General features: G+C 43.1%; 1 protein-coding gene across 1 annotated transcript in view; it reads right to left on the minus strand.

Annotated features, from left to right (window-relative positions):
• Positions 1-15,026, minus strand: part of ADCY10 (adenylate cyclase 10) — a 68,266-nt gene that overhangs the window by 15,548 nt on the left and 37,692 nt on the right. The window contains exons 19-25 of the mRNA XM_074349776.1: positions 14,051-14,329; positions 13,624-13,914; positions 6,621-6,690; positions 6,120-6,351; positions 3,904-4,011; positions 3,217-3,398; positions 113-269 (exon numbers count right to left, since the gene is read on the minus strand). Of these exons, the coding sequence (XP_074205877.1) occupies positions 113-269; positions 3,217-3,398; positions 3,904-4,011; positions 6,120-6,351; positions 6,621-6,690; positions 13,624-13,914; positions 14,051-14,329 (1,319 nt within the window). The remainder of the gene's footprint in view (positions 1-112; positions 270-3,216; positions 3,399-3,903; positions 4,012-6,119; positions 6,352-6,620; positions 6,691-13,623; positions 13,915-14,050; positions 14,330-15,026) is intronic.

Below are 15,026 nucleotides of genomic sequence, written 5' to 3' on the forward strand. Positions count from 1 at the left end.
AAGGCTTTTATTAAATCTTCATGGTTTTGAATTTCCACTGGCTTTCACTAACTAGGCTTTTCTCTTCAAATGAGATTCAGAAATGTAAAAAGCAGCTACAAAAACACCCTACCTGGAAGTCATCTTGAGTTTCCAGTGCAGTGTTCACTTGCATCATAGCTGCCAAGTGGCTATAATACTTGTAGTGAAAAAAGTAATTTAAGCTATAGATCTGCCACAGCAAGGAGAAGCAGGTGGTTTGCTGGTAAAGTTGCGCCAGCCTCTTCTTCCTATTAGAGTATACACAGGGGACATGAAAAGAAGGTATTGTCACCAGCATGCTTGAGGAGAACGCAGGTGCAGAGTTCTCACTACTGGCTTGGGCATCAAAACAGGCTTGAGTTTGAGGTCTGTTTCCTTTATATGGAAATTAACATGTACGTTAATTTTTATGATGCACATTTTCTCCACTGCACAGTGGGGACCATAATACCTACTTTGTGATGATGAATTAAGATAATCTATGTAAATCACCTGTCCCCTGTCAGGTCATTGCCATTTAAATGAAGTTATTTTAAAAAGCACATTTATATCCTTCATCACATTTGATTCTGACGACAACCCTGTAAGAAGGGAAGGAATAATTAACCCCAATTTACATAAACGGAAGGTGAGACTCAGACGGGTTAAGTAATTAACTCAAAGTCACACAGCTAGAATGTGGTGGTGCCAGGACTCCAGCCCTGTCCACCTCCAGCCTGGCCAGTCCAGCGTGTGGTTTCCTGCATTACACATTGTTGTCAGGAGCTAGGGTCTCAGCTCAAAAAAGGAAATGAGCATTTTAAACAACTCCAGTCTGCTGTGGTCTGAATGCATTTTCCCCCTCCAAATTTATATGTTGAATTCTAACTCTCAAAAGTGATGGTAATAGTAGGCGGGGTCTTGAGAACATAATTAGAACATGAGGGTGGAAACTTCATGAATGGGATTAGTGCTCTTATAAAAGAGATTCATTCCACAGAGTTCCCTGGACTCTTTTCACCATGTGTGGATACAAAGTCTGTGACCCCGAAGAGGGCCCTCCCTCCCCCAATCATGCTGGTGCTCAGGCTTCCAGCCTTTCAGAACTGTAAGCAATAAACTTAGCTGTTTATAAGCCACTCAGTCTGCGGTGTTTTCTTCTAGAGCCCAAAGAGACTACATTCCAATGATGGAATGGGACGTCACAGGGGATGGTGAGCTTCCTGTGCTGGAAGTATTCAAGGGGACGATGGCTGAGCACCTACCAAAAATGCTCGGGGTCTTGGTCTCAGCCTCAACAAGTCATTTAACTGATAATGCAGCCCTGAATCCTCTCTACTGGTGATAAAAATGGAATCCTGAACTGATTGCAATATTAGTGATTTAACAAAGCCAAGAAAACAAAATATCATTAGAAATAGCTATGAGGGGTGGGGCATACCTCAGGGGTAGAGTGTGTGCCTAGCATGCATGACGTCCTGGGTTCACTATTAAAAATAAATAAACCTAATTCCCTGCCCCCCACCAAAAACCAACTGAAAAAATCAAGAAATGGCTATCAAATGTAGATTTTGAATAAAGATGAGAAGAAAGAGATATCCTAGAGTTAAGAATAATTCCAAGTACTTTAGACACTTATGACACATATTCTGTTGTGGTAATTTTTTTTTTTTAAGATTCTAAAGGAAACATGGAGAAGGTAAAACCCCTTATAATATAGGGAGTTCATGAAGTTGTAGAAACTCTGACATTAAATATTCTTTCCTATTAGCCTCATTCTTGAGATGAGAACCTTTTGATCTGAGAGTAATTTTAAGCCAATAGTTCTGTAGTTTCTTTCTCATGTATCACTTTTTCACCTTCTCCCTTTGTGAGGGTACTTCTTATTCCTTTTACAAAGTGTGGTTGTAAATTAGGCTTGTCAGATTTAGGGATGCCCAGTTAAATCTGAATTTCAAACAATGAATAATTCTTCTGGAATGCATATGTCCTAAATATTTTGTGTGATATAATGTACACTAAAAAAAGAAAATCATTCATTGTTGATCTGAACTTCAAATTTAACTAGGCCTCCTGTATTTCACCTGGCCATCCTTGGAGTTGTAATCCAAACTCCAATTGTCTCTTACCTCTCAGAGAGATCACTCCTGAACCTCTCCCCTTTCCTCCCCATCCTGGTGTCTCCCGAGGCAGCAGGCTTAGATTCCTGGGAGCCTGTCCCCAGTCCACAAAGGAGCTCAGCTCCACCTCATTTCCACCCTAGGCTCCCCCACAGTCAAGGGAATGCTTTTGGGAAACTGGGGAAGGCCATTTTTCATGGGGTTGCAAATGAATTGCAGCAACTTGCTTAAAGAAATAGATGTTTGTGTCTCAGGCAGAACCTGTAGGAATATTGCTGCTGGCCTCTCCCAAGATGGAAGAGATTTCTTCTGCCAGCTCTCCAGATCCCCAGTTAGGTGGCCTCTCCCTTGGTATGAATTGCTAGGTAGGTAGAATATATTTTAAAAACTTTTACTGTCGGAAATTGCAAACATGCATACACAGTAAAACAAAAATATAATGAACCACATGCACCCAGCACTCAGCTTCAACAACTATCAACATTCTTACTGCACCCATCCTTATACTCACTGCTTCCCTCCCCCACCCCACCTCATTATTTTTTCTGTTGTTCTTTTATAGATAAAATTTACATACATTGAAAAGTACAAGTCCCTAATGGTATTATCTTGACCGATGGATACCGACCACCATTTAACCCATATATCCTAAGAGACACAAAAATGGGTGGGCCGTTTTGTCTTTTGGCAGATGTCTTGAGGGCCTGCCATTTTTCTTTGGGGCAGGGACCATACCCAGGGTTTCAGCACCTAATTGAAAGAGGGCTTGTGATTGAGGCTCTAGGAACAGGTGGTGCAGATTCCCACTGGAACATGGATGGCCAGAGGGGTTAGTGGGTGAGATGAGTAGGAAGGGGCTTGGAGCTCACCTTGAAAGGAGCTCCCTGAAGTTTTTGTCCCCTGAACTCCACTTGGCAATAGCTATCTGTTAAGTTGTTCTGAGGTAACCCAGCCCTGGCCTGGGAGCCCCGCCCCTACTTACTCCCTCCCCTACCCGTGAGCCACAAGGAGTCCTTGCGCCCCCTAGAGGCCCAGACTTTGGGGACTGACTGTTGGACTACGCGTGGTGAGATGAGACACTCAGCTTCCTCCTTACCCTGGAGGTGAGCTCTCTTGGGCCTGCTGATTCTTATTGATATAATGAAAGTGTCTGTTTTTCTCAACATGTGTCTGGAGAAACAAGGAAATTAAATTGTAAGGAAAGATTCGATTGAGGAGCTTCAGGGCCTTCCTTAGCATCTTCTTGGCAATCACCATCTGGCCCATGTTGAAACAGACCTACAAGGAGAAGAAAGGGGAAGAGAGGAAAAGAAGAAAAGCAGTGATTCCAGACTTGGTTGGTATGTTCCAAAATCACGTAGTTTTGGAATCTTAACAACAAAAAAGGTCATTTAAGGCCCAGGAACAAAATCCCCCTGTGCCTAGCACAATCGTAAATATTTATTGGATGTATACATGAAAAATGTTTAAATGGCTATGATTTAGCATCCTCCTTGTTCATCATCTACCCCTAAGGAAATGTCTATCCATTCATGTCCATTTTGGGAGGTTGATAGAAAAATATTTCATAAAGATGTCAAGCAAGAGGATAAGGAAGATCTTGCTGTTGGCAAATGATGGTGAGGAGGTTTGAGTCCTGGGGCTTGGGGTTCTGGAGTCTTGGAAAGGATGTGTGGCAGAGGATGGGCGGAGGATGCAGAAAGTATAGGGATGACTTCTACTTCTTGTATGTAAAGCCTCAATGGTAAATAACAGAGTAATCATGTTTTTAATGGTTTCTTACCTGACCTTTGAGGGTATAAAAGGTAGCTGACTCAAAAGTCTTACTCCAAGATTTTTCCTTCTTGAGAGTTTTCAGCATCCTCTCTCCCTCATTCAAATATATGTAAGCCTGCAACCAGCACAAGGAGTAGAAGGTGTTGAGTCAGCAGGGATCTGGACCACAGAGGGGCCATTGCCCCAGTCTCTACTGAAGGAAGAGAAGCAGGACAACTCCAGCTCCCACCTCCACCTCTCTACCTTCAGCTCCTGATTATAAAGGGCCTTCAAGCTCTAGACAGAGGTGACAGGGAAAGTTCCCACTGAAGATGTAGGCCACCTTCATGCCCATCTTGGTCCACTGAATCTCTCACGCTAGAGGATGAATCTAGAAATCTCTCCCTTTCCTCATGTTGTCACAGAAGTCACCTCTCCTGAAGCTTTCTCCAAGGCAATTTCCTCCTTAAAGTAATTCCACCCCCAACCTCCCTACTTCCAACACTGTACTCACAGCCCCTGAGAACATCCCCACATCTATGGGAAGCCAGCCTCTACCTTTGGAGTGCGTTATGAACCACCCCATTTCCTTTGCCAGGGCCATCTTTGGGAGGTGGAAGAGGAAGGTAAGGCCCCGGGCAGCCTTCCTCACTTCATCTTCAACGTTCTGTGACATCATGAGGAGTGTCTTGGTAATTGGGAACACCAAGGTAAGGTCAGAATTGAAGAGTAAAATAAGGTGAGGCAGTCTAGCACAGCCTAACGAGTATGTGTGGGAGGCAGAGAGAAGGAGACATGAGTTGGCCACCAGCGCTGGTCCTACCAGATTTGTTTCAGTGGGAGAGGCATGTTTTGGGACCTTTTACTGGGGCTCTGCTTCCAATCATTGTCTTCCTGATCATTCACCACCCCCTTCAGAGCGAGATGGGGGTATGCAGAGGTACAGCAAGTTGCCCTCCAAGGCTACTTAAACCTTCTTCTCCTGGGACCCGCTGGCCACATCACTCCTTTCTTCACATGTGTGTATAAAGTATGCACGGGAGACTTTCATCCTTTTGGGGGAGGGGGCGGATAATTAGGTTTACTTACTTATTTATTTATTTTTAATAGTGGTGCTGGGGATTGAACCCAGGACCTCCTGCATGCTAAGCATGCGCTCTACCACTGAGCTATACCCTCCCCCAGCTCCAAGGAGACTTTCATTCTTAACACAAAGACTTGAAAGAACCAGGGCTTACTGACATTTTTAATGGTTTTATTTCAAAATTTTATATAAATCTAAGGTGCGAGGGTTGATTAGGCTTTTGTGATCAACAGCAACTGTAAACTATGGAACCACCAGTGCAGGAATGAAGGATGGTGGTCCTGGCTACCCAGGTGTGCGAAGCTCTTCCTGAAGCTGGCTGGAGTCAGATGAAGCGAGGCCCAGAAAGGCATCTCCTCAAGTGAGTTTCATGGAAGCTTAGTCCAGCCAGCTGCTCTATGAAAAGTGATCTAACGTCAAATACATTTGAGAGAAACACTGGCCCAGTCCTAGCCCGACCTTCTGGGAGATTTCTATGTACCTCAGCATGTGAAGGCCCTGAGATACCTGTAGTACAGAAACCTATTTAGCTTTATTCAGCTCAGCACTTCCCAACTTACTTACCAATTAATTATTTTTATTTCATTATATGTATCAAATCCCCCCCATTTCTGAGGGCATGTTGCCCTGGAAACCTATTTACAATTATCCTGGAGAAACTTTCACTAGTGCTTCAGTGGCCTAAAGGGATGTATAATAATTTAGCACAAATTACACGAAGACCAGAGTGAGTGAGCACCTTTGGGGATCACTAGGTTAAATCCAGATCTGTGCTTATTCAAAGACCTATGGGAATTTGTGCTCACAGGTATCTGGGAAAGACAGAGGGCAAATGTTGCTGGGATATTTCTGAGAAAGACTCCACTGAAACTGAAGAGCTGAGGCCAGGGATCCCATATTGGTAGACAATTCACAGCAAGTTTCTAAAGGTGGCAATATTTTAAATGATGTATAATGGTAGTTTTGCAGTTTGTTCTGACTTTCTTTTCTCAGTCTCAGGTCATTTCCCTTCTGAGCAATTTGATTTTCAGAGGAAAGGGGTGTGCTGGTAGGAATCAAGAACATGAAGCTATAAAAAAAGCACACTAGAGCTTCTCTGCTGGCTCTGGGGTCTGAACGTTGTTTCAACGGTGAAGGGAATCTGGGTAGAAACAGCTTACCATATAATTATCACCCAAGATGAGATAAGCAGATGCGATTTCTAGGAAGTAATACAAGGCTTTGTTGTTTTCTCCCAAAGCCAGAAAATGGTGAGCCAGAGGAATGATGACAATCTCCACGATCTCCTCACACTGGCAGTTTTCCAGAGGAGTGATGTCTTCCTCAGACGTCCTCATTCTTGTTATAACAATGTCAAAGAAAGTCAAGATCTTTTCTCTTACTTCTTCAAAACTGTCCAAATGCAGAAATAAATAGGGGTAATAACTTGTAGATATAGTATAGCTTTTGCTATGAAAAGATCTTCAAAAACAAATAAAAGAGCAAGATAAGAAAACCTAATGTAGGTAACTACTGAAGAAACTCACCATGCCTACCCTCCGGCATAGCCCACTTGTACCTAAAAGGCCCAAAGGACTGACCAGACAAATGAGTCTAACAGTGTTCTTACTTAATGCCAACTATTCATGCTCCACCCCCTAAATAATTATCGGTGCATGTACCTGGGATTTCCAGAAAATCCTTCAGATTTCTTAAGAGTCTCTATTCTGGAAAAGGTGATCTCCTCTTCAGCTGGAAAACAGACACACAAATGAGTTGTATAGGTCATTGGCTGAGATGTCTGGTATTCACCAAGGATTCCTTGTTTTTTTTTTAAATGGAGGCACCAGACATTGAACCTACGGTCTTGTGCATGGTAAGCATGCATGCTACCATTGAGCTATACCCACCCCCCAACAGGGATTCCTGTTCCCCTTCCATGATAAAGTTGTTGCCCAGCCAAGATCTACATTTCCCATTCCCCACTGCATCTTAGGTAAAGCCACGTGTTTAGTTTAAAAAAAAATGGGATTCAATCAGAAGTAATATATGTCACCTCTGAACTGAGGCGGTTATATATCTTCACCTTTTCCTTCCAAGAAAACAAATCACTTGTGGGGACCTACGGGATAGGAGCAAATCCACAAAATGGGAGGAGCCCGGGTCCCTGAATGACTGTGTACAGGGCCATTTGTCAAAACTCTCACTGCATCATGACATGGGCAGGAAAACGCGATCATCCTATTGTGTTAGCCACTCAGATGCTGGGGTTTGTTATAGATGGTAATACTATCCTAACTAATTTACCCTGCAATAACTCAAACTATGAATTAATGATGCTGAAGAAAGTGACGTCAGCTTCTAATGGCGAAATACAGACATTTAAATGTAACATCCCCAAAAAGCTAACTTAAGGGCAGAGAGCTTTGAATTTAAAAGCTTCAGTCTATCTAGACTTCAATAGGTTAGAAAATTCCATAATGATCTTAAGACAGAAAACAAATGAGGATTGTCGAATCTAGCCACTTCTCTATTCGGGGAGAAGGAAGAACCCTGGAGAGAGGAAGGGACTTGTCTCAGATAATATATCTATTAGTGATGAAGTAGGACCAGAACCTAGGTCTCCTGACTCCAAGGGGAATATATTACTCCACAGGTCCTCTAATTCATAAAGTGCAGTTTGAGCATTTTGTTATCACCATCTTCTGAAAGCCTTCTGTGCCCTTGCCCCATAGAATTAGTGCCTCAACTCATGTGTGCCCACTGACCCCATGCAGACCTCTATCACAGTCCTTTATCACACTGCATAAGGATTAATTTGCCCACCTCCCCTAGTCTGTAGTCTAGTTCATCTCTAGTGACTACAAGTTGAATAAATTGAATTATGCCTTTAATCTCCTGCTCCTCTAAAACTCATCTTGTCAGGCTTATCGTTGACAACCAAATCGCCAAATCCAAAGGTTACATCTCTGTCCACATCTTATTACACTCCTTGGCATCATTTACTATATATAAGGGACCATTCCCTCGTCTACCAGCTTTCCTAACACCCATTCCCTTGGTTCCCTCTCTCACTGGCTGCCTACTTTGCCGGCTCCTAATCCTCTATCAACACTTCAATTGTTGGTAAGCCTCAGTTTGACTGTGGGCTCCCTTCTCCATCCAGTTTCTCCCTAGGTAATTTCATCTGCCTGTGACTTTAAATTCTATTCATATGCCAATAACTTTAGGTTTTACATTTCTAAGACCTGACATCCACCCTTAACTACAGACTCACATATCCAAGTGCCTCCTTGGCAACCGCCACTTGGATGCCCAATTTCAAAATTAACACGATCTAGACGGAACTCCTGAATCTCTCTTCCGTAAACCTATATCCACCAACACTTCCCCTAGCTTAGTAAGCGTATATATCCATTTTCTCAAGGCAAAAAAACTAGGCAATGTCCTTGATTCTTTTCTTTCCTTCATTCCTATCCCCATCTGGTCCATCAGAAAGTCTCACTGACTCTACCCCAAAGCATACCTCGATCCATCTTCTGTCCATCTTTATAGCACCACCCTAGCCCATTACCAAATTTTATCTAGACGAGTGTGAAAAACTGCTCTCCCTTCTATTCCCATCCTCTTCAATCTGTTTTCTATTGAGAAGATAGAATAAGTTTTTAAAAAAACATGATTCAGATCTCTATGGTGGAAACTTGTTTTTTTTATCTCAACCTCCATTATCCTTTTTCTCCTTAGTAAGAGAGTTCAATTTTACTCATGGCAGCTACATTTTCCAGCCTTCCTTGCAACTGGATATAGCCATGAGACAAAGTATTGATCACTGACCTATAAGAGGAAGTATTGGGTAGGAATCTAGAAAATTTCTGAAAAAAGAATTTTTTTAATTTCATTTTTTGGTTTATTTTCTTCTCCTTCTAGTGTTAGATGTGAACATGATGGCTGGAGCTCCAGCAGCCATTTTGGACCAAGGGTCTTTGATGATCATGAAGCCTCCATACAGTCCCAGTGATGAGACATAGAGAGGATTTTACATACAGAGAAATCAATTTAGCAAATTTAATAATAAATTTAAGCCACTCTAGCTTGGTTCTTGTTATAGGTAGCCAATGCTAATTCTAATCAATACTTTCCCCATGTATTCTAATCCATTTAGAATAAAATTCAGACTATTTCTCCAGGCCTACAAGCCCTGATGCTTTTATTAATGAATTTGTTTATTGACTATCAGCCTCCATTAAAATTCAAATATATAAGAACAGACACGTGTCTACCATTTTCATCACTATATCCCCAGTGCCTTGATCACTTCCTGACACGTAGAAGATATTCTATAAATATTTGCTGAATAAATGTATGTTTGTTGAAAAAAATCAATTAGTAAAAACAAAATTCTATTCCTCATTTAACACCTTATATAAAAATATATATATATTTTTTACATTTCAAATTGTAGTAGTGATAGAATGAGATTCTGAGAAAAACAATGTTGGTTAAATAAAGCAAATAAAGTCAGGGTATACAAGATATAGTTTTTGTCATTAGATCATGTATCCGTTGGGAGAATCATATTATTTTTAGCTCTCCATTTTCTTCATTTATGAAGGAAATATTAAAAATTCCTTCTTCAAATAGGATCTGTAAACACCAAAAGAAAAGAAATATGCAAAATTCTTATAGGTTCTCAGAAGAAAGAAGAAAAGTAGATACTACTTGCTCACCTTGTGGTTTCAAAGACTCAGAAATAAGACTTAAAGGTGAAAAGCTAACCTCTTTTGTTTATCTCCTGACCTCCAAGACCAGGACATTTTACCCATTAAAAAGAGAATAAAATAATTTTTAATTAAGGTACAGATTGGAAGGGGTCAATTCCTGTCTCAGGGTCGTTACACTGGCTGTCCCCTCTGCCTAGAATGCTCTTCCCCAGCCATCCATCCAGCAGCATCTCTCACTTCCTTTGTCCCGCCTTCCACTGAGGGCTATCCTCATGGCACTGCATGCTGAATCCCCCTTGCCCTACCCAATAACTCTTTTCTCATTTTCTCTTTGGGATCACTTACACATACTACAGAATTTACTTCTTTGTTAGGTTTTTTTCTCCATTGTCTACTTCTCCCCAGCAGAATGCTGTTTTGTTCCCTGGTGTATCTCAGGTGCCTAGAGCAATGTCTGGCACATGTCAGAAACCCAATAAATACTTGCTGAACGAGTCAATGAAACGTGGGGTGAGAAGGCATGTCCAGAAGATAAAGGAATGAAAGAAGCGGTCACTGAAGACATAGGTGGAGAAAGTGGGAGGAAGGAGCCCAGGAGGGAGCCTGTGGGCTACAGATCCTTCGAATGGACCAAGACTCAGACAATAAGTTTTCAGAAAGGATGTGAGGATTGAGAGAGAATTGAAAAGGGAATCAACTTCCTCACTATCTGATTCATATCTAATGCTGTGTCCCTGAACTTTTTACAATTATGTCCTGTTCCAATATTACCGAAAAGCATATCCCACACTTTGGGAGATTCAGGGGTAAAGGACAGAGTGTCCAACCAAGATTGAAGTAGGATCTTATAAGGAAGACATTGCAAAAAGAAAAGTTTCCCAAAAAACAGTTTCCTAGAAACTCCAAGAAAAATAAGCTTTTGTTAAGAAATCTATTTACAGTATATTACTTGGTTCTCTAAAGGACAGCATTTACACAGTCTTAATGCAAACACTTGATTGATTTATCTAAGGTAGTACTATAACAATATTAGGGGAGAGGTGCCGAAGAGTGGTATAACAGCGTTACATTCTCATCTACCATGGCAAGACTAAAACAGATAATGTCACAATTTGAATTTGTAAAAAGCAGCGTAACACACCACTTAGTATGTGGAGGTAATGACCAGAAAGAACAGCTAAGTTAAAAATGTTCGCCCCAGAGAAAAACTCCCAAAGGTATGCATGGCAGTCAGCCATGGGATTATTGCTTTTATGGCAGAACTTTCAGGAACTCTAAAAATGTCTCTATTTAAAGATATCGAGTTGATAGCCTTTTAAACAGGTGAAAAATTCTGATAAGGGAAATAATAGGGTCCTGGCCTCACTCAGGTGGAGGTGCTAAGGGAAGGGTGTCAGCAGACATGACTCAGAGACATCTGGTCACGTGGGCTCCAGAGCGAAGCTGTTAAAGTACATTGGAGAACCCAAAATAGTGAGTTGGTTTCTCTGATGGCCCTAGCCAGCCTGCTTAAGATCACCCAACTGCTCAGACTGACCCGTCTGCTAGCTGTCAGCTGATTTTACCCCTCACCAAATAAATCAAACCATGTATAATATTATACGTGTATTTTATACATAGATATGTATTTTATACATATATGTGTGTATGTATTTTATACATAATTATATGTGTATTTTATACATAATTTATTAATATGTATTTTACATCACATATATTATTATATATAAAGTAAGTTTCATGAATCCCACACAGTCTGGAATATCCTTTCCCTTTCCTCTTATCTCTGGCAGTCTACTCTCTACTGTTAATGCTTTCATTGGTGCTTTGGCTATGGCCCTGTGTTGGATCCTTCACTGAAGCTCCCTTGATCTAGGCATGCAGCCTCTTTCGCCCTCTACTGCCTGCCTTCTTAGTCCCTGTATTTTAATTTTAGCAGGCCATTTCTTGGGGTCTTCTCACACTCCCAAGGGTACTTTTGAGAACAACTTAAAATGGCTCCAGGCTGGCTTTTTCTCCCAGGTGAGTTATATCTGCTCTATGGGAAATCCTCACACATCCTTTCCCGAACTCAGGGAGGGCAGCCACAGGCCCCTTTAGCCATCTTAGGCATGAGACCTTCGGTGTCCTCTAACCCATTCCAAGGAAGACACCTTCCTAGGGTTGAGGTATGAAGGAAGCCATCCACTTGAGGAGTGTACACAGTACCTCTTCAGTTCTTGCCAAATCACCCCACACATCCTGGCCCGCTCCACACTCTTCCTCATTGTTATGTCTTGAATGTGGATGAAGGATCCCAGATTATAACTGATTCTGTATATCCAGCCATTTCCCTCACTTTGGATTACAACATCCATCACATCTTGGTGCTTGGTATGAATTTCAGTTTCAATATCATGTTACACGTATACTACTAAAAGTATAATGATGATAATGTGTTTCCAAATTCGGAAAAACATAATACATGAGGGGAATTGTAATAAATACTAGCAGTAAACACTGGGCTCAGCCACGTGTCCAATCCCCTTACTTCTTCCCTGCCCCAGGGGAACGACTGCTGAAGTCTCACTACTTTTCTGCCCAAGCCCTCAAGGACTTGAAAGCTTCACGTATAGACTCTCTGTATGTATAGGCTCTATAAGGCTCTGAATTTAAAGCCTGGTTTCTCTTTTTTAAAAAGGGAGATTGGCAAGTGTTAGTGTAGTGTCAACGACAGGCTTACACCACAGTACAAAGCTCCTTTCTCCCTGATCAAGCACGGGGTCACCTTCCTCACTCGCTGATTCATACCTAATGCTCAACTATGGACCTCTTCCAATCTCCTTGGCCAGTATTACCTGGAAATCCAGTCCTGCACTTTGGAAAGCTCAAGTGTGACAGGCAGGGCATGAGCTAAGGGGTTAGACTGACCTGGGACTGAATAAAGTCTATTACTCATTCTGTGGCATTGGGCAAGGTATTTAATCTTCCAGAACCTCAATTTTCTTATCGATAAAATGAAAATAACCCTCCACCTTGGAGGGTTGATAAGAGAATGAAGGGAGAAGGCAGGTAAAATAGAGAATAAGTGAGAATAAATATTTGGTACCTACTATGTGCCAGGCACTTAACATACATTTCTGCCAAATTTTTAATATCCTTACAATACAGGAGGCCTCTACTTGCAGCCTCTACTTCCCCGACCAGATTTAGCCATAATCACCGAGGCCCTGTGACTAGGGCAGGCAGCTCCCTGGCCACCCACAAATGAGGGCTGGAGTTGGCATCGCTGCCCTAAGTCTGGCACCCACTGTGCCCACCGGTGAGTCCCTGGGCCCTTACACCCCTGAACCCTCTGTTGTGTTGTCCCAGATCTTGTGGCCGGTCTGTGCTATCGGTTTGTAACTTTTTTACTTGGGTCTCAGATTGTCTTGAATCTCTAACCTGAACCCAAGCCCTCTTTTCTGGGGCCCTGGCCTGCTTAGTACCTGCCTAATTCTCTTCCACCCACACTCTCTTTCCACTGGAACCTTGTTTCAAACAAGACTGACTGAGCAACAACATTCTTACCTGCCAAGAATCACCCCTCCCTCTTGGGTCTTACTCTTCTTCCCAGTTCATGATGTCAGACCGCACTCCCCACCCCTGACCCTCCGTGGATTCCATCCCTTGGTGTGAAGTTAGGTCTGTTTTATCTCTTTGGACATTTTAATTTGAGCTCTGGTCACACCACATGTTTCCAGAATCCTCATCCCCAAATCCTCCCTGACAGTCTCAGAGGGTGACTGGTTCTGCCCACCCAGCTGCACATTACTCCCCATCTCCTCCTGCCTCGGGGATCTATGCTGCTGAAGGCCCACCGCCCACGGTGCCTGTGCCCTCAGGGGACTTGAAACCCTCATGGTCCAGACCCACTTGTTCTAGGTCTTAAGTCTCCACATTCCCCAGGAATAGTTAGGACTAATTAGGAATGAAGTAAATTTACTTTGAAATCCATGGAACCTAGCCATCTTCCTGATGGTATCCAAGTCCAAGGTGTTGAGCCGGATGTCCACCGTGAAGTGGTGAAAGGGGACAAAGTCCCCACTACGGCAGTGGTCACACCTGTGGGCATTTTCCTCTAGGAAGCGGGCACATTTCAAGTGCATGGCTTTCTTCTGGTCCTTCAGCCACAGCTCGTAGGCTGTCTTCTGCATCATTGGCCTGCAGAATCGAATGATGTGGCACTCAATCACCTCGCTCTCCAGCTCCCGAAGCTCCTCCTCCTCACCAAGGGCTGGAGAGGACAGAGAGGGGTTTTCAGGCAGGCCGTGGCCAACAAGTCAGCCCCCGCTACAAAACACAGATCCGTTCTTTTCTCGAGATGTGCCTTTAACTAAAAGAAATAGGGGTCACTTCCAGGCTCTACTCACCCATTCCTTCAGTGGGCCTCAGAGAGAGGGAGCGATAATTCACCTCAAAAGAAGTTGCGTTCTGCTTTAGGGCCACCTGGAGCTCCTTGCGATTCCGGAAGCAATCGAAGACATTGGATTCCACGAGGGTTGCCAGGGCGTTGATCATCACCTTCATGTTCCAACAAGGGAGAATCTCAAACAACAACTCAGTAGTGAAGGTCAGGCCAGTGATGGCAGCACATCTCACCAACATCTGGTGGGATAGGCTCATGCTATCCAGCTGGACCAGAGAGATTTCTGCAGGTGGAAACCAGTCATCCATCTTTATCATAAGCATTCTAGAGATGGACAGCTGGCCTGCTCTACAGCTCTAGTTCACAGAACAGTACCCAGCCAAGCTAAGCCAAAAGAAGTGTTTGCTTAGTACCTACTTCACAGAAAGCACTTGCACTGGGAGCACAAAAGATGGAGACACTATGACCTAAAAATACACGTGTCCCATTGGCCAGGCAACAAGACTGATTTCAAGGTGTTCTGCTTTTGTGTTAAAGTGTGACAAGGGTGTGTGAGGAGAGGAGAGGCCACAGTGGTCAAAAGGAGTAGGGCCTGCCATCCACGTTCTGTGCTGACTTCTCCAGCTGGTCACCCTCTGTCTTATTCACTGGCTACTCTTTCTCCTGGAAGCTCCTAGCCGTTGCTTCTCTCTATCTGCCCCAGGGACTCATTCATTCTTGTGACACCCCACTACCATCTCTATGCTCATGACCAAGTGTCAGAGAGTTCCTAGCTCCGATTCCATCTTCTCATCTAAGCTCAAGTATCGTAGCTCACGTGGCTTCCTGGACATCTTGACCAGGATGTCCTCCTATCACATCACCCTCATCGGGGACACAATATGAACTTCTCAGCTTGTCTGCAGAACACAGCAGGAACCAAGCGAGTCCACTTTGCTACTTGAGTAGACATAGTGAGTGAAACACACATGATGCTCTTT

Source organism: Camelus bactrianus, chromosome 21 (assembly GCF_048773025.1).
Source record: "Camelus bactrianus isolate YW-2024 breed Bactrian camel chromosome 21, ASM4877302v1, whole genome shotgun sequence".
Lineage (NCBI taxonomy): Eukaryota > Metazoa > Chordata > Mammalia > Artiodactyla > Camelidae > Camelus > Camelus bactrianus.